General features: G+C 49.2%; 1 protein-coding gene across 2 annotated transcripts in view; it reads right to left on the bottom strand.

The window, feature by feature from the left end:
• Nucleotides 1–26,439, bottom strand: part of ZC3H15 (zinc finger CCCH-type containing 15) — a 56,257-nt gene extending 29,818 nt beyond the window's left edge. The window contains exons 1-3 of one of the 2 annotated variants that reach the window (XM_044304718.1): nucleotides 26,249–26,439; nucleotides 10,065–10,166; nucleotides 3,293–3,404 (exon numbers count right to left, since the gene is read on the bottom strand). In XM_044304718.1, the coding sequence (XP_044160653.1) occupies nucleotides 3,293–3,404; nucleotides 10,065–10,166; nucleotides 26,249–26,323 (289 nt within the window). In that variant the 5' untranslated portion in view covers nucleotides 26,324–26,439. The remainder of the gene's footprint in view (nucleotides 1–3,292; nucleotides 3,405–10,064; nucleotides 10,167–26,248) is intronic. The other variant, XM_044304719.1, reaches the window with a different exon arrangement.
• Between the last annotated feature and the right edge of the window lie 370 nt (nucleotides 26,440–26,809).

Below are 26,809 nucleotides of genomic sequence, written 5' to 3'. Positions count from 1 at the left end.
AGCAGCTGTCATACAGAGCCTGTGCGGCCAAAATGCCATGGGCAGCTTCCCCAGAAGGGAGCGGCTAGCTAGATGTCTGAGAAAGAATGGGGTCAGGGACTCCAAGCAGGATAAGGGTCCAAAAAACCGGACCACCTAAGGACAACAATAGTCCGAAAACAAAGGAAATAACATCACCCATGGGTAAGCAACCATCCCAAGTGCAGTGACCAGCCAGCTGAATAACACTGTCTCAGAAGGGGCAAGTACAGCAGCCTGGATTTGGTAAAAGAAACGCCAAACATCCATATGTTAGAAAGGATGCAGAAGTCAGCAGAGGAAGCCGGGAGAGACTACACAGACATGTAGAAACCAGCTACCAGCAGAGCAAAATGAAAACCCCCAGGGAAGGGACTGACCGATGCAGACAACGGCCAGGTCCAGGGAACGGCCCTTCTGCCATGTAGCACAACTAATCAAAGAACATAAGGGAGTACCAAGAACACCCGGACCATGGAAGAGGTACGGGACCATGTCCGATACCAGTGCAAGCCGCAGAAAAGTCCACCCACCAGCTGTAATGTGGCACTCACTAGTCCTGACAAAGGCATATCAGAGAGAACGTGCAGCAAAGATGCATGTCATAGACCACCCAGAAGGATTCTGTATGGTGGAGGACATCAGCGATGACCCAAAACTGCAGTAGCGGCTGGTGCTCACAACGCTGCGTACTCTTGCAAGATAGAATGTCCAGTGAAGATCCCTATACTCTGTCAGGACTGTGCCATGTAACTCTGTGAAAAGAAAGCAAGGAGCAGAAATAAAAACGCGAGTACTCCATCAGAAATGGGGTAACACGGCTGTGCAGCATGCGGTAACAATTCACAGGGTTGACAAAGAACAATCCTAGCATGCCAGCCACGGGAGTGCAGTTGTCTGGTGCACAACAGGACTGGAAAGTCTTGAAAAATAATGCGTCAGACAATGAAGTAAAAATAATTGGTAGTACAGAGGCAAAGAGAAGACTAGAGGGCCTGGTTCAGGAGGAACTGCACCTGGTGTCAGATCTGAACAGGCCAGCCATATACTGAAACCAACAAAGCAACTCTACTCCGCCCAGGAAGGGGGAGACATATGGATACCAGGTATGCCATGTATGGTAGAAGCAGAACAGAGTGATGAATACAGCATCATGAGATGGAAACACCACTCCACGTGAATGGGGGGCCACATGATTGCCTATCGCAGATCAGAGCCAGGGAAGGGAGGGTACACCTAGTAGCCATATGAGCCGCAGATTGTACCAATAGGGCATAACCCCTGGAGATACTGCAAATACTCCACCTATAATAGGAGAAATGTGGCTAGAAGGTGCTCATTATAATGAGTGGAACATAGCTACAGCATTTGGAAATGCTACAGTATATGGAGGCTGTACAGGTACTCTACCCAATAAGGGATAAATACGGCTGTCAAGTGCAGACTTAAAACCAGACAGGTGTAAGGGGTACAGCATCTGGAGATGGCACAGGAACTCCACGTCAGAGGGGAGCGATGCCTGCGTGGTGCGCACTAGAACCAGAGAAGTGCAATGGCTACCGCATTAGAAGATGGCCTCTATACCTCGCCTGGTATAGGGAGAAATAGGGCTGCATGGTGCACAATAGAACCAGAGAGGTGTAATGGCTACAGCAAATCTGGAGATCGTACAGGTACTCTACCTCTAAAGGGAGCAATGTGGCTGCTTGGTGCACACAAGAACCAGGCATAAGAAATGGCTACAGCCTGTGGAGATGATACAGGTACTCTACCTATGAAGGGAGCAATGGGGCTGCTTGGTGCACATTAGAACAAGAGTAATGGCTACAGCCCCTGGAGATGGAGCACCATAGGACCAGGCAGGTGTAATAACTACAGCATCTGAAGATGGTACAGGTACTCTACCTATGAAGGGAGTGATGTAGCTGCTCTGATACGGCTGCATACTGAACTGTAATGGCTCCAGGCACTCACTCTGGTGAACCAGATGTCTTCGGACACGGCAGGGTCATCCCATCGGCAGACTCAACACGGGAACCGTGGGAATGCCGGCATGCCACTGCGGATGCAGTCAATGAGGACTGCGTGAAGGGTGAGGTACCCAAGTGCCGCATGGGGTGCAACTAAAGTGGCAGCCCATGATGCAGCACCCGCCTGCAGCAGGTGAAAACCTGCACAAGAGAGAAAAAAGTTAAGATGAAAAAATAAAATATCAGCAAGACCTGCAGGAAAAAAAAAAAAAAAAAAAAAAAAAAAAAAAGCATGTGAGGTCTGCCTCCTACAGACATTAGACTAAAACTGAAAAGCTTAGTGCTGTGGAGAGGGTATAGCCCACCTGGGCGGAGCCAACCTTTTTTGATATCTAGTGCCTCCTAGTGGTAGCTGGGCGTATACCCATGGTACTGTGTCGCCCAATGCCATTAACGAGAAAAAAGCTTGTCAACTACTGATCACACATTGATGGTCTGTCCTAGAGAAAACCCTAAGGCAGTGTAAGATATTGGTATCCCGATGTTACAGTGGATCCAGTCTGACTGCTACCGGCCCAATTTTTACATCTGCCTGATAAAACACTATTAAATGACATACATTAAAATATATCTGAAGAAAAGGGATTTTTTTCCATGTAGTAAATTCCTCCCATTGTTCTACACAGAATTTCTTGTCCAACAGCTAAGGTTAAATGCTGGAAGTTTTTAGAAATGGACAAATAAAGCGGTTGAAGCCTAGCGATATTAATACGATTATCACCTCCTCTGATCACCTTCTGCTTCTCTCCACTTCCTGTCCTGGCTTGACATGCCAGAAAGGCCAGGTAAAGCCTACTCATCCGAACACTGGCAGAGGTAGGTCACTGTCAGAACACCAGTGAAGAAAGGTCGGTGGAGGTATGTAACGCTTGTTATTTTTCTGCCCGTTTTATACGTGTTTTAACTGCAGAGGGATACAAAAATACAAAAAAAAAAAAACATAATGCCCTGAAACGCTCATGCAGTCAGTGCCTGAGCTGTTCACAGTGGCTCACGTTTTTAAGAGGATCCATAAAGGATACGAGATATTATAATAGGTTTCTCCCCACCGATCGGCTTAAAGACCAACAGTAACCTGACTGAAACGATGAACAGAGCCTAAACATTCTGATGAAGACTTTGGGAATATAATCGGTGTGTGAATGAGGCCTTATAGTGGACAGAGAGTCAGAAACAGCAAGTTTTCATTTACACACACACACACACGCCCTGGGAGTTCCAGAGATTACGTGCAGTTAATCTACCTTTGCTGACCTTTTGCGCAGCTACTACCGGTTTAAAGAGTTCATTTAGCTCTTGCAGTTCTTTCTTTTTGTCGTCCTTTTTATTTTTCTTGTCGCCTTCAGCCTGTGCCACCTAAACACAGAAAAACATGAAATCTTTCATCACTAAGGCCTCTTTCAGACGGGCATCCTGGATTTGCTCCGGATGCATTGCGGGAAACCCGTGTGAGTGCGCACACAATTTCAGTCAGTTCTGACTGCGATTGTGTTGTTCAGTTTTTATCGTGCAGGTGCAATGCGTTTTGCACGCGCGTGATAAGAAACTGAATGTGGTACCTAGACCCGAACTTCTCCATTGAAGTTCGGGTTTGGGTTCGGTGTTGTGTAGATGTTATTATTTTCCCTTATAATATGGTTATAAAGGAAAATAATAGCATTCTTAATACAGAATGCTTAGTAAAAATGTTGCTTGAAGGGTTAAAATAATAATAATAATAATAATAATAATAAACTCCCCTCATACACTTGATCGCACATCCGGCATCGTCTTCTTTCTTCATCTTTCAGGACCTACAAAAGGACCTTTGACAACGTAATCGCACTCGCCACATGATGAGCGCGATTACGTCATCAAAAGGTCCTTTTTCAGGTCCTGAAAGATGAAGAAAGAAGACGATGCCGGATGCGCGATCAAGTGAATGAGGGGAGTTAATTATTATTATTTTTTTTAACCCCTCAAGTAACATTTTACTAATCATTCTGTATTAGGAATGCTATTTTCCCTTATAACCATGTTATAAGGGAAAAAGAGATTTTTGTGAGCTCTCCTGTAAAATCTTTTTCTCGCTTGATTCATTGGGGGACACAGGACCGTGGGTATAGCTTGCTGCTGCCACTAGGAGGCGACACTAGGCTGAAAACTGTTAACTCCTCCCCTGCAGGCTATACCCACTCCAGCCTGGAGAGAGCATTTCAGTTTGTGCTTCAGCAGTAGGAGAGACCAAATTAAAGCAAAAATCAAAAGAAAACTGTACTGTCATGAGACCGAACCAAACACAAGGTCCCAACAGACAAAACAGGAACCCCACTTGCCTCACAACAATATGTGCGTGGGTGCTGTGTCCCCCAATGAATTAAGCGAGAAAAAGATTTTACAGGCAAGTTCACAAAAATCTCATTTTCTCGCTCATATCATTGGGGGACACAGGACCGTGGGATGTCCTAAAGCAGTCCCCGGGGAGGGAAACAAAATTCTCCCAAACCAACTCTCTATGGAAGTCACTGAACTGCGGCCTGCAAAACCCTGCAGCCAAGAGAAGCATCCGCGAGGCCAATGAATGCACCCGGTAAAATTTAGTAAAGGTGTGTAGAGAGGACCAAGTCGCTGCGTTACACAACTGAGATGCAGGAGCGTGGCGGAGGTGTGCCCAAGAAGCCCCGACCACTCTGGTAGAGTGAGCAGTGATCTCGGGTGGAGGAACCATGTCCCTGGAACGATAGGCCTCGGCAATGGCCGAGCAAATCCACCGAGCAATAGTCACCTTTGAAGCCGCCAAACCTTTACGAGGGCCTTCCGAGATAACGAACAGAGCGTCAGTGCGTCTAAAGGGGGCCACCACCGACAGATCTTCAAGGCCCGTACTACATCCAGACGATGGAGGGAGACCTCCCACGGATGAGAAGGCTGAGGGCAAAACAATGTGCTAATTCACGTGAAAGGCAGAAACAACGTTTGGTAAAAAAAGATGGCACTGGACAAAGAACCACCTTATCTTGGTGAAACACTAAAAAGGGGTCCCTTGAAGGAGAGAGCTGCCAGTTCCGGATGCCGTCGAATAGAGGTAATGGCCACTAAAAATGCCACTTTTCAGGAAAGTAGACGGACTGAAACTTCACTCAGAGGTTCGAATGGCGCTGTCGGGAGTGCACCGAGAACCAGGTTCAGGTCCCAAGAATGTGATGGGGACCGATATAGGGGAACGGTGTGAGCTACTCCTTGCAAGAAAGTCTTGACCGGACCTAGGACGGCTAGAGTACGTTGGGAAAAAAAAAACGGACAGGGCAGAGACCTGCCCTTTGAGGGAACTGAGAGCCATGCCCAGGTCCAATCCTGACTGAAGGAACGCTAGAACCGTCAGAAGGGAAAAACGCCTGGGAGGAAAAGCTCGTTCCTTGCAGAAATGCAAGAAGGATTTCCAGGTCCGGTAGTAAATCCTAGAAGAGGAAGGTTTCCTGGCCCTAATCATGGTTCGAATGACCGCATCAGAAAAAAACACTGCATTTCAACAGAAAGGTTTCAACAGCCACGCCGTTAAACGTAGAGTGTCTAAACTCTGATGGAAGACTGGGCCCTGGGCGAGTAGATCGGTTCTGATTGGCAGAGGCCACGGAGCATCTCCTAGCAGAAGAATCTTCGCAGACTCCTGCATCACCGGAAAGCTGAGAGTCTTGGTGGTTGATGTAGGCCACAGCTGTAGCACTGTCCGGCTGCACCCTGATCGGACGACCCTGCAGAAGTGGAGTCCAATGGACAAGGGAGAGATAAATGGCCCGGAGTTCCAGTATATTGATGGGAAGTTTGGACTCCGATGGAGACCAAACATCCTGGACCGTCCGTGTGGCGATAACTCCGCCCCAACCGCGAAGGCTGGCGTCTGTTGTAATGATCGTCCATATCACTGGAAGGAAGGATTTCCCCGCCAACAGGTGCGCAGACTGTCCACCAACTGAGGGCTGTACGTGTTTGAAGAGACAGTAGTTAAAGGTTTGAAACCGCGCTGCTAATGGTTCAGTCAGACGCTGCACAAGTGACAGAAATAGGGTATTAGCCTTCGTCCTCCTCTCTCAAGGATTCGATCCTCCTCAGACCACCTCCTCTGTAGGATTAAATGACCAGCATATAGTGAAGTACCCTCTTAGTTGTTAATAAAAAAGGTTTTATTCTACTCACAAACAATGGTAGATCATAGGCATATCACAATTAGTGAAAACAACTTGAAGTCCTGCCCGACCCGGGTTTCGCTCTCTGGCTTCCTCAGGGGCGACAACTGCGCATGTCCACAGCTGGGCCCTTTAAATAGCCCAGTCTCCCATTATCAGACTGTGGGAATCACTGGCAATCAAAATTTATTTTTATTTTTTAAATGCATGATAAAAGCAGTATTAATAGGATACGTTATGAATACTGCTTTTATCATGCATTTAAAAAATAAAAATAAATTTTGATTGGGAGTGATTCCCACGGTCTGATAATGGGAGACTGGGCTATTTAAAGGGCCCAGCTGTGGACATGCGCAGTTGTGGCCCCTGAGGAAGCCAGAGAGCGAAACCCGGGTCGGGCAGGACTTCAAGTTGTTTTCACTAATTGTGATATGCCTATGATCTACCATTGTTTGTGAGTAGAATTAAACCTTTTTTATTAACAACTAAGAGGGTACTTCACTATATGCTGGTCATTTAATCCTACAGAGGAGGTGGTCTGAGGAGGATCGAATCCTTGAGAGAGGAGGACGAAGGCTAACACCCTATTTCTGTCACTTGTACAGCGTCTGACTGAACCATTAGCAGCGCGGTTTCAAACCTTTAAATTACTTGACTTTCAGTGTGAATACCCACCACACTACACCGGAACCAGCAGCGCAGATAAGTGTCCGTGTTTTGGAACACAGGACTGACATTTTCATTTTTTTTGTATACAGTGTTTGAAGAGACAGCCGGATCCGGCGATTTGTCCCAAGATGACAAAATGGCTCGTTGAAAACACCTTGTGTGAAATTGAGCGAAGGGAATAGCCTCGAAGGAGGCCACCATCATGCCCAGCACCCGCATGCAATTGCGGATAGACGTATTGCGGCGTTAGAGTAATATGCGTATAGATCTCTGAATGTCCACACTCTTGTCCAATGGCAGGCGTACCACGGCTGCACCTGAGTCTAGTATCATGCCCAGAAACCCGATTTGTGTGGTGGGAGATAAATCAGGATTTCCGCCAATTGACTATCCACTCGAAGCGGGACAGGGTGCTCAACGTGATCTGAAGACTCTCCTCGCATTGGGAGACCGTAGATGCTTTGATCAAGATATCGTCTAGATACGGGAGGAGAGTGATGCACCTGGAGCGCAGGAAACCCAGGAGGGGGACAAGCACTTTTGTGAACGCTCCCGGAGCTGTCGCTAGACCGAATGGCAGGGCGACGAACTGGTAGTGACATGAATGAATGGCAAAACGAAGAAAACGTTGATGAGCGGGTGCGATGGGAACGTGTAAGTAGGCGTCTTGGATGTCTATCAATGCCATGAGTTCCCCCTGTACCAAAGAGGCAATCACGGAGCGGAGTGAACCGTTGAATGCGGAGGAAGCGATTCACTATCTAGAGGTCCAGCACTGGGCTAACGTTGCCTTCCTTTTTGGGTACTACGAAAAGGTTTGAATAGAAACCCGAAAATCTTTTGTGTAAGGGGACCAGAATTATCACGCCACGTATGAGAAGATTTGAATTCTCTCTTGTATCCTGATGTCACTACATCTCGTGCCCAAGCGTCCGATATGAGTTCACCACATTTCCTGAAAAAGAAGGAGTCGACCCCCCCCCACCTGTAAGGGTGGGGCCGCAACTTCATGCTGAGGGCTGTTTCCCGGGAGCGAAAGGAGGCTGTTGCGCTCGCGGACGCCATGCTGGCTGGGGTTTGAAGGATGGGCCTTTTCGCTGGTCCTGATTTCCGGAGGCCCCAGCTGCATCTAGGCCGCCCAGAGTGCCCGCAAACCTAAGAAAGGACTGATAACGGGAAGATGTGACCCTAGGACGAAAGGAACTTTGGGTTGCGGTAAATGGGTGCTTTTTCCCACTGTTGCTTCCAAAATAATAACATCTAGCCGGGTACCAAAGAGTCGAGACCCGGCAAAGGGAAGTCTTGAAAGAGAAGGTTTGGAGGATGAATCCGCCGACCAGACTTTAAGCCACAGTTCTCAGCGGATAGATACCACGAGAGCCGAGGAACGGGCCACCATCGTCCCCGTGTCCAGAGCCGCTTCGCAGAGGTACTTTCCTGCCTGCGAAATTTGTACAGCCAAGGACTGGAGTTCCGCCTGAGGAAGATTGGTCGCAAACGGAGGGCCCACTCCGAAACCGCCTTGGCTACCCATGCCGATGCGAAGATCAGGCGTAAGGCTGAACCAGTGGCTGCAAAGACCGACTTCGATAGCGAGTCAATGCGCTGATCTACTGGGTCCTGGAGAGAGGAGCCATCCGCCACCGGAATAGTCGTGTTCTTTGCGAGGCGAGCGACCGGTGGGTCTACCTTCGGAGGTGAGGCCCATTTTTCCACACAATCAGTTGGAAAGGGGTAGAGCAAGTCTAACCGCTTTGGGACAATGACGTGCAAACCTGGCTGGACCCAAGCCTTTGCGACAACAACGGAAAAGTTGTTGTGTACAGGAAAGGACTTAGGGGTCTGCTTTGTACGCAAAAACGACACTCCCTGGTGGCTGGTGGAGGGGAGTTCCTCCTGAACTTGGAAAGTGTCCCGGATAGCTGAAATCAGACTATCTATCATAGACGCAATCTGGGAAGACTGCTCCAGGTCCATCTCCATATCTGAATCCGCGATCTCACCATCTGATAGTGCGTCACCTAAAATGGAGGACGTCTGAAATCGGGAACCTGGAGGGGATGCAGAGGCGTCAGAAGAGGAATGACGACCTGATCTGGGATGCTTGCTAGTAAGGCAGTGGGACAACCGACACCGGCTAGCCTCCCAGGGAGACAAACGCCATGCGAATCTGCGCCCCATGAACCTAATAAAATAAATAATAACATTTCCAAAAGAGCCACCCTGCTAAGGGTGCTAAGGTCTGCCTCCTACGACACCAAGCTAAAAACTGAAACGCTCTCTCCAGTCTGGAGGGGGTATGGCCTGCAGGGGAGGAGCTAACAGTTTTCAGCCTAGTGTCGCCTCCTAGTGGCAGCAGCAAGCTATATCCACGGTCCTGTGTCCCCCAATGATATGAGCGAGAAAATAATACAGCGAATTGACTTATCAATTTACTAACATCTCCTAGCAACCATGAGTGAAAATCGCATTGCATCCGCACTTTTTCACGCAGCCCCATTCATTTCTATGGGGTCTGCGTTGCATGAAAAACACTGAATATAGAACATGCTATGATTTTCACGCAACGCACAAGTGATGCGTGAAAAAAAAAAAAAAAAAAATCACTGCTCATCTGCACAGCCCCATTGAAGTGAATGGGTCCGAATTCAGTGCGGGTGCAATGCGTTCACCTCATGCACTGCACCCACGCGGAATTCTCACCTATGTCAAAGGGGCCTAAGCCTTGTGGTGCTCTTCAGGAAGCAGTGCCACATCACACATCATACGGCAGAGCTAACAGTATGAAATGAAGCCATGACTTACAGCTTATCTGGAAGGGACACTGACTTGGGCTGGGACCCTCACCAATAGGCAAAATATAAGGATCTTTGAATTACTATGTAATTAACTTTAATAGCACCACTGGAAATAAAGCAAACGTAAAGGTGAAAAGTTGCCCTCCATCAAATTAAAGGTGCCTATACACACTCTACACCCGTTGGTCACATGCCTCCGTCTATATCTACACTGCTATTTACAATATGGGACTCTGTTCGGAATAATTTTGAATACAGAGAAAATGCTGTTTTACATATAAGGTTGCTGTGCCCGATGGGAATCTAGGCTGGCAAAGGACTACGTGTGGATTCATAGTACAGAAACTAGTCGCAGACCACATGGGTTGTATACTACTGATACATACCAATCTAGGATTGTTCTGCCCAAATTTAACCTGTTGTGTGACATTCTTTATAAATTTCTGCTGCTTGGCACCCTTTTTGTTCTTAAGGCCAAATGTCTTGTCCTTCAGAAAAGAAAAAAAAAGAAAAAGACAATGTAATTTAGGACAAATCAATCATTTTATCCAATGATATGGTAAACACGTGACTATTACACTGCAATCTTTAGGCCAATTATCGGGAAAGTCTTCATGGGAACACTCATTATCAATAACCGGCTGGTAAACTGACAAATGCCTGTATGTCAGCTGATGTGTATCCTTCATCGGAATGAAAGGTTTCCGATTATCAGCAGCACCTCTCCTTGTGTAATCAAGGACATGCTACTAATAATCAACAGAACTAATGGAGAAGGAACAACTGCAGCAGTGATTGTCCAGGTTTGGAAGAAACAGCGTGGCCCTTGCCTTGGGACTAATTCACCTTCTTTATTAGCTCCACAGCGGATACATATCATGGGTATAACTTAATACACACAAAGCAGCCTACGGCCATTTCACATCAGGCAACGCTTTCTCAAGACCTTTGAGGTAATCGGTAGTAATTGTTCCTTCCCCACATACTTTGCATCAGAGTCTGCGTAATGTCGCTCCTCATTTATACAGGTCAACTGACTAAGCAATCATCGGGGATGAACTGTACATGCCCAATGTCTGCTCATTTACATACAGCAATCACCTCCACTGTATGGGAACCAGCAATCTCTACAGTAGGACAGGTATTCACATCAGCAATGCTTTCACCCAATGTACCTGCCTGTTCATTTAGCGATCGGCAGGCAGTTATCAGGAATGAGCATTTATTCCTGATAGTTGCTCAGATTTTCGGTGCGTGTAAAATGGGCTTTACCATCAGTAAAGTTCTTCTTACATAGAGCTATATTCCAGCCGATTATTGGGGATGAACATTTGTAGAGACAATAGCTCCCAATAATTGCTCTGCATAAAGGGTGCCGCCCATCACTCACTGATCATTCATTAGGTGAAAGCATAATTGATGAACCCAAACCCTATCACTTCTGTACTTCAGGTCATCCTATGACAATAGGGATCAGCTGCCCAGAAACAATGATTCTTTATAGGGATGAGCAGAGGTCGCAATAACACCTGTACAAGTGTCATAGACGCCTGTTCCGATACGCCTTAGACTTTTCCCCTACATTTAGCAGCTCAGGGCGCGCAGTGAACGGCACAGGCAGCGCAGCGATGCTGCCCGTGTCTGACATAACCAATAACAAAGCTCCTCACAGCAAGCTTTGTTATTGGTTGCTTTGAGCGGGCTGCCGACCATTCGGCACGCTACTGTAAAGATGCGGCGCGCGACCTATTTATATGTGCACACCATCTGCACAGGGCAGCCAGTGCTGCCCACACTCTACAACACTCGGGCACCATGCGCAGAAACTAGAGCAGTGTTCGTCCTCCAGTCCCCGCTGCTGCTCAGGATGAGCCCAGTAAGTTAGCTCCTCTTCTCTTGCGGTGAGACGCACTGTAGCGGGGCACCAGGTATCTTCTCTACAATGTGTGCCACTGACAATGCGCCAAAAGAATGTTCTGAGGATTACCGGATGCTGTGAACTTGTATAATACCGGACTGTGCCAAGCTTTTCATCCTGTGACTGAGTGACATAAAGGTATTGCTCTCTCTCAGTCAAAGCCTGGGCCGATTTCCTGCTCAGGATGAGCCCAGTAAGTTAGCTCCTCTTCTCCTGTGGTGAGAGGCACTGTGGGTAGGGGCCCAGGGCACCAGCTGTCATCTCTACAGTGTGTGCATTCATCCATGGTGTATGGGCACAGAAGGAGCTGTGGCACTGCAGCCTCCAGTGTGTGCATGCTCTGAGGGTGTTCTGAAGTTGCCCTGTTCTGTACATGTGGTGTTAAGTGGCAGGCAGGCAATGGCAGGAAGGTGTGTGCCCTGCTGTGGCTCTCAGGCCTTTCTGAAGCTCTGCTTCACTCCCGTGTGACATGTCATAGGATCCACTGGTTTGCTAATGTGGTTTGTGCTAATGGGACCCTGCCTGTAGATCCCATAGACCTACATGCAGCTGTATGCCACCTATAACCAGAGGGCTGTTGCGGCCTACTGCTTCTGTCAGGGAAGCCGTCACTTTTATGACCGACCTGTCTGACTTGTGATCAAGTACGGGGAAGATCCACTACATTGAACTGTACTTTATCACTTAGCTAAAATTGCCTGCAGTAACAAGTAATAGTACCCTGGCATAGATACCCACCCCTTAGGGCACGTTCACACCACCACTATTCATTTCTGTTGTTCTGCTCCGTTATATGAGCAGAACAACGAAAATAACGCAGTGATGGATTGGACACATAACTGACCGAACCAGAACTTAACAGACTCCATTGACTACTATGGAGTCCATTCAGTTTCTGTTCGGGATTCTGTTCACCATACAAGAAAGTCCTGCATGTAAAGCTTTTTTGTCCAGTCTTTGACAGAATCTGCGACAGAGCCCCGTACAATGCAGATGTGGACAGGCCCTTAACATTATGTAATCTTATAATACAGTGAGGAACCGCACTCTATTCAAGTGTGTCACCGGTGCCAATCAAGGGCTTATTAAGCCATTTATCATGAGAATGAAGTATTGAGGCACTCAGGTTCTTTTTGCAATTTAAATTAAATTTATTTCATGAATTAATCTCTGCATCATCCATTCGCCCGTGGTATATATAGGAGCATTAAACAACAGAATATTTCTGACCAAAAGTTTCGGTCACGGTGGACCTTCGTCAGTGGTCATATTATCTGGAATAATATTGGATACATGTTCAGGGTTATTCGGATGGCAGAGATAACGTTACATCATCATAGTGAAACAAAAATCAATGTCAATATATACAAGTCAAATTGAACACAGTTGTAGCAGCAAGAGAAATGGTGTCCAATAACGTAATAAATATTCAAATACATATAGACGCAAATACGATGGGTCCGTGGCGTATGGTTTATAAAGGTAAAAAAATAGTAAAGTACCAGTGTAATAATAGTGGAAGTGACAGGGTTCAAATTGGTACATGGTATATTGTATACTGTGGTATCACACGTGTATCACCGAGTATTACTGGTATATGCTGAATCGAGGACATATTCTATAGTCGGATATGGGGGAGTCACTGTACGACTATGCCATTGGTATAATAATTTTGTTTGAAAAATGCATAAATCCTCTATGTAGCATATCACAGAGTACTCAGGCCGTGCGGTATTTACATTTGGTATATATCAGGTATCACCTATAACATTCACATATGTATGGGGGCACAAGCGGTATATTATACATCGTTCGTATGTACCACAGTATTCAAGTGCACAGAATCATAAGTACAAGTATCTCAATTTATAACACTGCACAAAGTTGGTTCAGTGACATGGAAGCATAGAGGGATGAGAGGCTGCAGGAGATTTCCAATGGTGAGCAAGCTGACATAGTGAGAGGGTTTCTGTGGAAGAAAGATTCAAGGTTAGAGCATATTTTCTACCTGAGTGATGTATGGCTGTGTTCTGGGGCGCTGGATGCAGGTCTGACCCACTTTCTGCCTCGGTTTAAGTAATCCGAGAGGATCGGAGTTCCGGTCAACTGACCGGAAGTGACGTAGTGTGTGGAACGCAAGTTTGCGTTCCAAATACCGGAAGTGCTGCTGATAATGTGGCTGATTAAAAGGAGGGTAGAATGGAGCGCATTTTTGCGTTCCATATGGCGGAAGTATTAGTGTGGAGCATGGCTAGTGGGTAGATGGAGCGCAAGTGTGCGTTCCAAGTAGCAACATGTGGTATAGGTGTCACCTGGGTACAGAGTATGTAGATCTATATTTATTACGTTATTGGACACCATTTCTCTTGCTGCTACAACCGTGTTCAATTTGACTTGTATATATTGACATTGATTTTTGTTTCACTATGATGATGTAACGCCATCCGAATAACCCTGAACATGTATCCAATATTATTCCAGATAATATGACCACTGACGAAGGTCCACCGTGACCGAAACGTTTGGTCAGAAATATTCTGTTGTTTAATGCTCCTATATATACCACGGGCGAATGGATGATGCAGAGATTAATTCATGAAATAAATTTCATTTAAATTGCAAAAAGAACCTGAGTGCCTCAATACTTCATTCTCACTTAACATTATGTAGGCCTATGTATTAGTTATTTCTATTACTGCAAATTTTGCCTAAAAATACTCCTCAAAAATGGTAAGAGGAGTATTTTTACTCTTCCGGAAAAAATATAGCGCGACCTCTGGGGATGAGTGATCACTGCATGTGCATAAATACAGCTCATATCTCCCTCACAGCAGATCAAGCAATTATCAGGAAGATTTGTTCGTTCCCAATAGTTACGGTACCTGCTATATAATATTGGAAGTTATATACAACATATTGCTACAATAGAAAAAAAAGGAAGCGGTTAGACTAGTATACTACACATCAGCAATAAGCACTATAATAGCCAGCAAGACGCCCCTCTCAGCACTGAACAGGGCACAAAAATGGGAGGTACTGTTGGTGATCCACCTGCATATCAGGTAGTCAGCTACCTGATATGAAAAAAAATATAATAATATTTGGGTTAAACCTAGCTTGGTGACAGCAATCTCCTCCATTGCTAGTCTTTGTCTACACAGCACTATCTGCTGCCGGCAAAAAGACTATTTAGGTGCCTACACAAACATTTCACTCGTTCATCAGGTAATCGCGGCACCTTTACACCGCCATATAATTCCTATAAACTCTTGTTAGATTATCTGGCGGATTCTCGGCTTGTGTAAATGGCCCTTTAGCTTATACAGTCTACACAGATTTCTCTGCTGTGTTCCTATGACTCAGTAGGAGGTAGAACACATGGTGACTATGGGGCCACCGTCTCTTCTGTAACATACACCCTGCAGGTATCTGCACTAGATCAGACAGTGGTTTCAACCCCAAAATAGCGCATCTTTACCAACGCTGTCTAAACTTATGGCCCCGTATAGTCAGCAAGGCCTGCCAGTCTAATGTTATGGGGAACTCCTGATTCTTCCCCAGCAGATGAAGGTGGGGAGCGGAGGACTGGGTGAAGTGAATATTTTCACCCAATTATTTTGGGTGAATTAAGTCAACGTCAAAAGCGTCTATTACTTATATCTCCTCTCTCCCCATTGACAACACAGACTTGACTGAACTGTTTTGGGAGAACTAGTTTTTAGCCGAACTGACAGCTACTGAATGAGAATGGCAGGCTTCTCACCAGGCACAGGATGCTGCAAAACTATCACAAGGGTGTGCCAACTTTCACACGGGCGAGAATTCCGTGCGGGTGCAATGCGTGAGGTGAACGCATTGCACCCGCACTGAATCCGGACCCATTCACTTCAATGAGGCTGTGCAGATGAGCGGTGATTTTCACGCATCACTTTCGCGTGAAAATCGCAGCATGTTCTATATTCTGTGTTTTTCACGCAACGCAAGCCCCATAGAAATGAATAGGGTTGCGTGAAAATCGCAAGCATCCGCAAGCAAGTACGAATGCGGTACGATTTTCATGCATGGTTGCTAGGAGATGATAGGGATGAGCAACCTCGGAGCGCATTAAAGTAAATTCACTGTTTTATTTCCCCTTATAGCATGGTTATAAAGGGAAAAAAATAGCACTCTTAATACAGAATGCTAAGTAAAATGTTGATTGCACTTGATCGCGCAGCTGGCATAGTCTTCTTTCAGGACCTGCAAAAGGACCTTTTATGACGCAATCGCACTCACCACGTGGCGAGAGTGGGGAAGTCAGTGCAGGTCCTGCTGAATGAAGATAGAAGGATCTGCGATCAAGTGGACGAGACGAGTTAATTTTTTTTTATTTTTTTAACCCCTCAAAAGCACATTTTACTAAGCATTCTGTATTAAGAATGCTATTATTTTCTCTTATAACCAACCATACTATAAAGGGAAAATAATAAACTACAGAACACCAAACTCAAACCCGAACTTCAGTGAAGTAGTCCGGGTTCAGGTCTGGGTACTAGGGATCGACCGATATTGATTTTTTAGGGCCGATACCGATAATTTGTGAACTTTCAGGCCGATAGCCGATAATTTATACCAATATTCTGGGAATTTTCATTTTTGAAAAAAATAAAAAATTCCCACAAATCTGCTGAAAATTAATGTTTATTGTTAATGTGTATATTTTTTTTTTGTAATTCTTTCTTTTTCATTTATATTTAATATTTTGGTGTTTTTATTTTTGTAACTTTTTTTTTAACTAACTTTTAGCCCCCTTAGGGACTAGAACCCTTGTCCTATTCACCCTGATAGAGATCTATCAGGGTGAATAGGAGCTCACACTGTCCCTGCTGCTCTGTGCTTTGTGCACACAGCAGCATGGAGCTTATGGCAGCCAGGGCTTCAATAGCGTCCTGGCTGCCATGGTAACCGATCGGAGCCCCAGCATTACACTGCTGGGGCTTCGATCGGAGGAGCAGGGGAGAGGGGATCCTGTGGGGGGGCGCACTGCGACTGGGGTGGGGGGGGGCCCTATGCGCCACCACTGCTTAATACTGGGGGGCGCACTGCGCCACCAATGCTTAATACTGGGGGGGCTTGGGGGGAGGCGCACTGCGCCACCAATGCTTAATACTGGGGGGGGGGAGGGGGGGCGCACAGCGCCACCAATGAAGCGTAATCTCTAATGTATTCATATACAGGAGGCGGGAGCTGGCTGCAGGATCACATAGCCGGCTCCCGACCTCTATGAGAGCAGATCGCAGCTACAGCTCATAGAGGTCGGGAGCCGGCTATGTGATCCTGCAGCTCCCGCCTCCTGTATATGAATAAATGAGAGATTAAGCTTCATTGGTGGCGCAGTGGCCATAGCTCCTCCCCTTCTCTTGTCCCCTGTCCTTTCATTGGCGACAGCAGCACAGGGGGAGGAGACACTGCTCCTTCTCCCCTGTGCTGCTGCTGAGGGAACACGGAGAGCGCTGTCAGCAGCGCGATCTGTGTTCCCCATACGCTATCGGAATATCGGCAAAATAAATGCCGATACCGTTCAAAATCCTGAATATCGGCCGATAATATCGGTAAATCCGATAATCGGTCGATCCCTACTGGGTACCACATTCAGTTTTTTATCACGTGCATGCAAAAACGCATTGCACCCGCGCGATAAAAACTGAACGTAACACAAACAAAACTGACTGAAATTACAAACCGAAAACCTATTTGTCCTCTAATGACTTTCAATGGCGTTTAAGACGGATCCATCATGGCTATAGAAGACACAATACAATCAGATCCGTTCATGACGGACGCATGGGGTTGTATTATTGTAATGGAAGCGTTTTTGCAGATCCATGATGGATCCGCAAATAAAGCTAGTGTAAAAAGTAGCCTAACACCCAGAGCCATTCTCGTGTGACTCACATGGGCTGCGAGCATCAGAAGAAAAAAGGAGATTTTTGTATAACTTACCAGTTAAATCTCTTTCTCGCTCTTCCTTGGGGGACACAGACCTTGGGTATAGCTCAGCTCCCTAGGAGGCGTGACACTAAGTAAAACTGTTAAGCCCCTCCTCCATCAGCTATACCCTCAGCCTGGAGATAGAGGCTACCAGTTGCGTGTCCAAGTAGTGAAAGGATAACAACCAATAACGGAAACAACCAGCCAGCAACCCAACGGGGCGCCAGACCATAACCCTGTAACCAAACACAGAAGGGTGGGTGCTGTGTCCCCCAAGGAAGAGCGAGAAAGAGATTTAACTGGTAAGTTATACAAAAATCTCCTTTTCTCGCCCATTTTCCTTGGGGGACACAGACCTTGGGACGTTCAAGAGCAGTCCAAGAAGGGAGGGACCACAAACCCAAGGCGGAACACCACCAGAGCATCAGGAAACCGCTGCCTGCAAAACCAGGCGGCCCAACGCAGCATCCGCTGATGCATGCATATGCACCCTATAGAACTTTGTGAAAGTGTGCAGAGAGGACCAAGTGGCTGCTTTGCACAACTGTTCAGCCGAGGCCCGATGCCTCTGCGCCCAGGAAGCTCCGACTGCTCTGGTGGAATGAGCAGTGACGCCAAAAGGCGGAGGTCTGCCCTTGGCTCGATAAGCCTCAGACACCGCCAGTTTAATGAAACGGGCAATAGCCACCTTGGAGACCGCCAACCCTTTGCGCGAACCCTCCGGAACCACAAACAGGGAGTCCGTGCGCCGAAAGGACCCGGTGACCTCCAAGTAAATCCTCAACGCCCTGACCACATCCAGACGGTGCAGTTCCCGTTCTCTGGGGTGGGAAGGAGAGGGACAGAGCGACGGAAGGACGATGTCCTCATTGATGTGAAAGGCGGAGACCACCTTTGGCAGGAAAGTCGGGACAGGCCGAAGCACAACCTTATCCTGGTGGAAGATCAGGAAAGGTTCGGAGCAAGAAAGAGCCGCTAACTCCGACACCCGTCGGAGAGACGTGACGGCCACAAGAAAGATGACCTTGCAGGACAGAAGGCGAAGGGAGACCTCCCGTAAAGGCTCGAAGGGGGCTGATTGGAGCGCCGAGAGCACCACATTCAGGTCCCAGGAAGGAACTGGAGGGCGGTACGGCGGAACAGAGTGAGCCACCCCTTGTAAAAAGGTCTTAATTGGCCCTAGAGGGGCCAGGGGACGCTGGAGAAGAATAGACAGCGCCGAAATCTGACCCTTCAGAGAACTGAGGCACAGCCCCAGGTCCAGACCCGACTGGAGGAAGGACAGGATTGTGGGAAGAGAAAACCGGAGAGGTGGGATGCTCCGGGACTCACAGAACCCCAGATAGGACCTCCAAACCCGATAGTAGATCCTAGAGGATACGGGCTTACGAGCCCGGATCATGGTGCGGACTACGTCCGCGGAGAAACCCCGTCGCGTTAAGACGGCGGTCTCAATAGCCACGCCGTCAAACGTAGCGAGCCTAAATGCTCGTGGAAGATCGGTCCCTGAGAGAGAAGGTCTTCCCTGGAGGGCAGTGGCCACGGTGCGTCTGCCAACAGCAACATTAGGTCGGCGTACCAAGACCGGCGGGGCCAATCCGGGGCGATTAGAATCGCGGGGACGCCCTCTGCCGCGATCCTCCGAAGAACCCGTGGCAGGAGGGGAAAAGGAGGAAAGACGTACAGAAGGGAGAATTCGCGCCACGGAAGGACGAGCGCGTCGGCGCCGTATGCCTTCGGGTCCCGTGCCCTGGCCAGGTATAGGGGGACCTTGTGGTTGAATTTGGAGGCCATGAGGTCCACGTCGGGGCGACCCCAGCGAAGACAAAGGGCTTCGAACACCTCTGGGTGCAGGGACCATTCTCCCGGGTCGATGGTGGACCGGCTGAGGAAATCCGCCGCCCAGTTGTCCACCCCCGGGATGTAAATCGCAGATAAGGCCGGCACGTGCGTCTCTGCCCAGAGGAGAATGAGGGTCACCTCTTGCATCGCTGCGAGTGCCTCCCTGATGGTTTATGTATGCCACAGCCGTGGCATTGTCCGATTGGATCCGAACAGGGTGGCCCTCAGCAGATGGGTCCAGTGTCTGAGGGACAGAAGAATCGCCCTCAGTTCCAGAATATTGATTGGAAGTCTGGACTCCGATAGAGACCAAACGCCCTGGACGGACCGGGGAGGGAAAACCCCCCCCCCCACCCCCGTAAGCTGGCATCTGTGGTAATCACCAGCCAGTTCAGTGGAAGGAAGGACTTCCCCCTTAGAGGGATATGCAACCACCAGCCGAGGGAAGCTCGAGCCAGGGGAGGCAGAAGAAAGGTCTTGTCCAGACTCCTCAGTGATTTGTCCCAGGCCGACAGAATTGCCCTCTGAAAGGTGCGGGATCGGAATTGTGCGAACGGCACCGCTTCGAAACAGGCAACCATCTTTCCCAACAACCGCATGCTGGATCTGAGGGAAGGGCGGTGATGACAGAGGAGACTGCGAACCGACCCGCGAAGGGCCAGACGCTTGTCCGACGGAAGGCGGACCTCCGCCAACTCTGTATCCAGGAGCATCCCCAGGAAGATCAGCCGTCTGGAGGGGGTAAGGGAAGATTTGGGGTGGTTGATAATCCAACTGAACCGCGTCAGGGTCTCCAGAGTGAGTTCCACACTGCGGGATGTCTGAGAGAAGGAGGGTGCCTTGACCAGGATGTCGTCCAAGTATGGGAGAAGAAAAACACTTCTTGAACGTAGAAGGGCCAAGACAGGGGCCAGGACCTTGGTGAACACTCGAGGAGCAGTCGCCAGACCAAAGGGAAGGGCGACGAATTGGAAGTGATCGTCCCCCACCGCAAAGCGCAGGAAGCGGTGATGACATGGAGCAACCGGAACGTGGAGGTATGCATCCTGAATGTCGATTGAGGCCATGAAATCCCCTCTTTCCAGGGAGGCCACTGCGGACCTGAGAGACTCCATCCGGAATCTCTGCAGTCGGAGAAAACGGTTCAGGCGTTTTAGGTCCAAGATCGGACGCACTGAGCCTTCCTTCTTGGGAACCACAAAGAGGTTCGAGTAGAACCCCCTGAACCTTTCCGTCGGAGGCACGGGGGCGACGACACCCTTGTCCATTAGAGAGTGAATGGCCGCGAAGAAGGCGGCCACTCGTACGGGATCTCGCGGAGGACGGGATCGGAAGAAACGGTCTGGCGGAATGGACGCAAATTCGATTTTGTATCCGCAAGATACAATCTCGAGCGCCCATGCGTCTGAGATGTGGGCCCGCCATACGTTCCTGAATAGGAGAAGGAGGCCCCCCACCCGGGTGGGTGGGGGCGCACCTTCAGGCAGAGGGCTGCTGGCCTGTGGGAGCCCGTGCAGGCTGGGACTTGCGCCAGGTAGGTTGCGTCCGAAAAAACGGCTTCTTGCGTCTATCCTGGGCTGGGCCAGAGGAAGAAGAACTGGCCGCGGGTCTAGACCCGGTGGGCTTGCGAAAGGACCGAAAACGGGACGAACCAGCGCGACCACGGGGGGGCGCCCATTGGCCTGGACTGGGGGAGGTGAGTACTCTTCCCACCCGTGGCCTCTGATATAAGTTCGTCCAGACGGGTTCCGAACAGGCGGGAACCCGTGAATGGTAGGCCGGCCAAAGAGCGTTTGGAAGCGGCGTCCGCCGCCCAAACCTTCAGCCAGAGTTCCCTCCTGACAGAAACTGCCAGGGCAGAGGAACGGGCAATGAGGGCACCCGCATCAAGGGAGGCCTCACAGACGAATTTTCCGGCCTGAACAATTAGTTGGGCTAAGGAACGGAGGTCCTGAACAGGGACGTCCGACCCTAACTCCCGTTCCAGTTGCAAACCCCATTCAGAGACCGCTTTGCCAACCCAGGCGGAGGCAAAGACCGGTCTAAGGGCCGAACCAGAGGCAGTAAATATGGCCTTGGAGAGGGATTCCGTACGACGGTCCTCAACAGACTGGAGGGAAGATCCGTCCTGTACAGGAATAGTAGTGCTTTTGGACAGGCGAGCCACGGGAGGATCAACCTTAGGCGGGGATGTCCACGTGGTCACAGAATCCGCTGGAAAGGGATAACAAATGTCCAGCTTTTTGGGTGTAATAAAGCGGACGTTAGGCCGAGTCCAAGCCTTGGATACCACAGAAGAAAAATCTGCGTGTATGGGAAAAACCTTGGAGGCCTGTTTGGGGCGGAGAAAGGACACGCCGGCCTGTTCAGAGCTGGGGGGGTCATCGTGTAGCTGAAAGGTATCACGGATGCTAGTGACAAGATGCCCCACCGCGGACGCCAATTTGGACGGAAGCTCTGAGTCCATGTCCACGTCCGAATCCGCCAGTTCTCCCTCAGAAAGCGTATCCCTTTGAGAGGATAGACTTGACTGAGCTCGCACGCATGGCGGAGAGAGCGAAGCATCTGGAGAAGATGTGCGCTCAACCCTTGAACGTTTCTGAGTATGCCGGGCCCTGGAAGATTCGCTGGGAGGCAGGGAACCAGTGGGGGCGGCAGAAACGGTAGTCCCAGCGGGTGCGACAGGGATTGTGGCAGCCTGCGGGAGAGGCGGTCTATCCACGAGACGGCCCACTACGTGTGTAAGGCTTTCCACCGCCTGAGACAGAGACCTAGCCCAGTCAGGGGGTTCAGAGGCACCGGGGGGCGCAGCGGGAAGCGGGCCCTGCACCGGGGCCTGACATGCAAGGCAATGCGGCTCAGATTGCCCACGCGGAAAAAGTTCCTTACAGGCGGTACAGGCATGGTACCAGGGTTTGGGGGCACCTGTGGGATCTGACATGCTGAAGTGTGGTTGTACTCTAATATAGAGACCACAAAGGGTTATAGCAGCTATGACCAGGAGGGTTAGGAGAGGGTTAACTGTCCTACCAGTGCCTCAGAAGAACGTCAGGAGATGGCCCAGATCAGCAGCAGCAGAGAAGCAGTGAACAGCAGTGAGCAGCAGAGAGCGCCCACAGAAGCCGAGCGATGTACACAGGAGGTTAGAGTCCCCCACCGTGTCCCAGCTTCCTGTCAGGAGTGAGGAAGCGCGGGAAACCTCAGCAGAAAGCGCGGGGAACAAGCTCCGCCCCCTCCAGCGCTTGAAATGTCTCCTGTGAAGGAGAACGTAGCTCCGCCCCCAAAATGACGCGCGGAAGCCCCGCCCCCTGCCGGGACCGCTAAGCCCCGCCCCCCGTTCTCGGCGGGAAGGGGGAGAGAGAGAAGAGAAAAATGGAGTCAGCCCCGATGAGGGGGAGGGGGGGGGGAGAAAGATAGCAACGTGGGGGGGAACGGCGTGGGGGTGCTGAGGATGCTGCTGTGCTGCATTGTCCTGCAGATGAGCGCTCAGAATGAGCGACCACGGGTGCCCCCCTTACCCAGAGGGGTAGATGCTGCAGATAGGGACGGGGTATGGGCTGGAATAGCCATCTCACCGTGCGACGTCTTCACCCTCAGTCCTTTCCAGCAGGGTCGCCCCTTCAGCCACTGGCACCGCAGTGGCAGGAAGCTGGAAGAGGGGCTTGGCGTGCGGGCGACCCCCTAGCTGGCGGGATGTAGGGGAGCCATTGCTGCCCAGATCCTCCTATTGCTTCTGTGGGGGAGGCAGCAGTGCAGATAAGTTGGCACTGGCGCAGCTCAACCCCGGGAGAGCAGAGAGGTCAAATGCGTCTCTGGTATCCCTAGGAAAAAATAAAATAACAAAATTAGAAGAAAAAGTAAAAATAACAAGGAGAAAACAGCCCTGCAGTAGCAGGGAGTGTCTTGCCTCCTTGGACACTAAGCTAAAACTGGTAGCCTCTATCTCCAGGCTGAGGGTATAGCTGATGGAGGAGGGGCTTAACAGTTTTACTTAGTGTCACGCCTCCTAGGGAGCTGAGCTATACCCAAGGTCTGTGTCCCCCAAGGAAAATGGGCGAGAAAGGGCAATTACTCAGGACATTTTGTACCTACAAAGCTGTGACATCACGTCAGGAAATACAGACAGCTAAAATCTGAGAGCGAGCCATGAAATCCAAACCCCTCATTCTGATGGCTCACGACCATATCCATTTTGAGATCCAGAAATCCGCAAAACACAGATCCCAACCATATGCACGCTGCCATTTTCCTTTTCACTTCAATAGAAAATGTAAAATCCTTGTACGCAAAATGTAGAAGTATAGGACATGTTCTATCTTTGTTGCGGGGCCGCGGAACGGGCAGGCAGATAGCAAACGCGGTGCTGTCAACATCTTTTTTGGCCTGAAATGAATGGGACTCCATCTGATCTGCAGATTGGATGCGGACCAAACATTCGGTTGTGTGCATGAGCTCTAACGCACAGCAACCCTTTACATAAAGCTCATGGATGTCCAGAAGGTTCTACTGTAAAAGGTAATTCTCAATGAAAGAGCAATGACAACCGCTCTGTTTCTGAGAAAGTACACGGATTCTCTACCTGTACATCAGAAAACTGGAGGTGACCACAAAGGCAGCAGTACCTGCACACGTTGCAGTGGATTCCTGTGTGGGAAAAACCGCTGCGAAGTACAGAACCATCAGGGTATGAAATAGCAGATTTTTTTTCTGTGTGGTTTTAAGCGTTGATTTCACCTTTTTCAATGGAAGAGTGAGATCTGCAGCAAATCAGCACCAAAAACCTCTGTTAGAAATTGCAGATTTGGGGGCAGAAAACCTGAAGAAAGGCACATAACTGCGCAGGAATGTGTGTCGCTCTTATGTGTGTTTACCTAAAAGGGGTCGTGATGTTTTTGCTAGGGCATTTTTTTTATACCCTCCTAGTTAGTGTTCCTTACGGTTTCAAATTGCAGATAATGCCTAGACCTTACCATAAAGGAAGCTAATTTAATGAACTAAGTAACTTCTCAATATACTTACCGCTCTCTTACCATTCCCTCTCCACCACCAAGGACGCATGACCTGATCCAAAGGACCTACAAGCCCACCCACCTGAAAGCATGCACCGGGGCCTGAGGGGACACCAAGGTTTTCCAAACAACTATATGAAGAAGTTTTGCAGTTCCTAGCAGGGCTGTGGAGTCGGAGGCAATTTTAGGTACCTGGAGTCGGAGTCAGCAAAAAATGAACCGACAATTTTAATTGGAATAAAAAAATAAAAAAAAAGTTAAAATGTCCCAATTCACAAAAAGTTATAATTAATTAGCGTATTTTTCGCCCTATAAGACGCACCTATGTTTTTGAGGAGGAAAATAAGTGAAAAGAGAAAAATATTTTGAACCAAAAGGTGTGCTTTGGAACTAATGGTGGTCTGTGGATGGCACTGTTATGGGGGATCATTGTGGGGGCATCTGTGGATGACATATATATAGTATCTTATCTTATGTGTCATCCACAGATCCCCCATAACAGTGTCCCTGTGTAGGGAATGGGGGCCGGCATCTGTTTCTGTAATGGCAGCGGGGCCCGGTGCAGTCACTATTCTACTACACCGGGCCCCGCTCACTGTAGAATAGTATACGGTAATCATGCCAGGCTATGAGCTGAGCGCTGCGATTGGCCAGCACTACAGCATAGGAGAAAGAGACGCCGGCAGGTTCCCCTGGGTGGAGCCTAACTAGGAACATACCGGAGGCTATAACTGGAGAACGGAGCGGCGCCCGGGGATAACAGTAAGTGCAGGGGGATCCCTGGGCGCCGCTCTACACGTCGGTATAGTCAGTTTACATACTTTTTTCTGATGAAAGGTCCTCTTTAAAGGGGTATGCCGTCAACTACAAGTTACCTCCGATAGGAGATCATTGATGGATCAGTGGGTATGTGGCTTCTGTGACCCCAGCAGTCCCCTGTCCCAGTAAGTTACCTCCGATAGGAGATCATTGATGGATCAGTGGGTATGTGGCTTCTGTGACCCCAGCAGTCCCCTGTCCCAGTAAGTTACCTCCCATAGGAGATCATTGATGGATCAGTGGGTATGTGGCTTCTGTGAGCCCAGCAGTCCCCTGTCCCAGTAAGTTACCTCCGATAGGAGATCATTGATGGATCAGTGGGTATGTGGCTTCTGTGACCCCAGCAGTCCCCTGTCCCAGTAAGTTACCTCCGATGGGAGATCATTGATGGATCAGTGGGTATGTGGCTTCTGTGACCCCAGCAGTCCCCTGTCCCAGTAAGTTACCTCCGATAGGAGATCATTGATGGATCAGTGGGTATGTGGCTTCTGTGACCCCACCAGTCCCCTGTCCCAGTAAGTTACCTCCGATGGGAGATCATTGATGGATCAGTGGGTATGTGGCTTCTGTGACCCCACCAGTCCCCTGTCCCAGTAAGTTACCTCCGATGGGAGATCATTGATGGATCAGTGGGTATGTGGCTTCTGTGAGCCCAGCAGTCCCCTGTCCCAGTAAGTTACCTCCGATAGGAGATCATTGATGGATCAGTGGGTATGTGGCTTCTGTGACCCCACCAGTCCGCTGTCCCAGTAGGTGCACTACCCCTCCTTTTACTGTCTATGGGAATGCTGGAGCCTGGGGCCCAGGCCTGTCAGTTCCAAAGGCAGTGAATAGGGGTCTCAGGACCACCCACAGACCTCACAGCTCTCCCTGACCCAGTGGATCGGGGACACCCCTTTAATGGCCTCTACATACTGGAAGCCAGAGGCAATTATTGGCAGTGATGTAATGACCGCGGGCTCTGACACACATGACAGCCGGCAGGCCGGGCACGTGGGCAGTATGGAGTCACCTCTATGACCTTCTCCTTCTTCTTCTGCTCCGTCTTCTTCGCGGCCTGGGGAGCTGCGACTTTCTTAGGCGGCATTGCGTCGCATGCAGTCCTAACCGTGCACCCTGCTTTCACGGAAGACCTCGCTTTACGGCTGGAAGCTCAGCAGTGACGTCATCACTCGCAGACTCGCCGGAGACGCAGGAACCTCGCTGTCCAGATGCAGCAGGACTCGATCCTCCCAGGATGCCGTTCGGTTTTCAAGCATCATGGGACATGTAGTCCTGGACAGAAGTAGTATTTCTCCAGCTCACTACTCCTACCATGATATCGAGAGCTGGCTATACCGCGTCATCTGTAGGAACAATGTTTGCCAGAACGTCTGGAGATTGTTTAGGCAGGGTGACATTAATACTGGGTGGCATCTCCCCTGGCTGTGATACAGATGCTGTATATCCTCCTGTGGTATTCTGTCAACTTGGACCAGTAGCAGACCTCCCTAGTGTCCCTCTTTTGGACCCCAGTCCCCCTTTCTACTTAAATGTCCCTCTTCTTGATCTGAGGTATAGATTTGCATTGTTA

The sequence above is a fragment of the Bufo gargarizans genome, chromosome 8, assembly GCF_014858855.1.
Source record: "Bufo gargarizans isolate SCDJY-AF-19 chromosome 8, ASM1485885v1, whole genome shotgun sequence".
In the NCBI taxonomy this organism is placed as follows: Eukaryota; Metazoa; Chordata; class Amphibia; order Anura; family Bufonidae; genus Bufo; species Bufo gargarizans.
The sequence above is the reverse complement of the archived record's forward strand: the minus strand, read 5'-3'. Positions and strand labels throughout refer to the sequence as shown.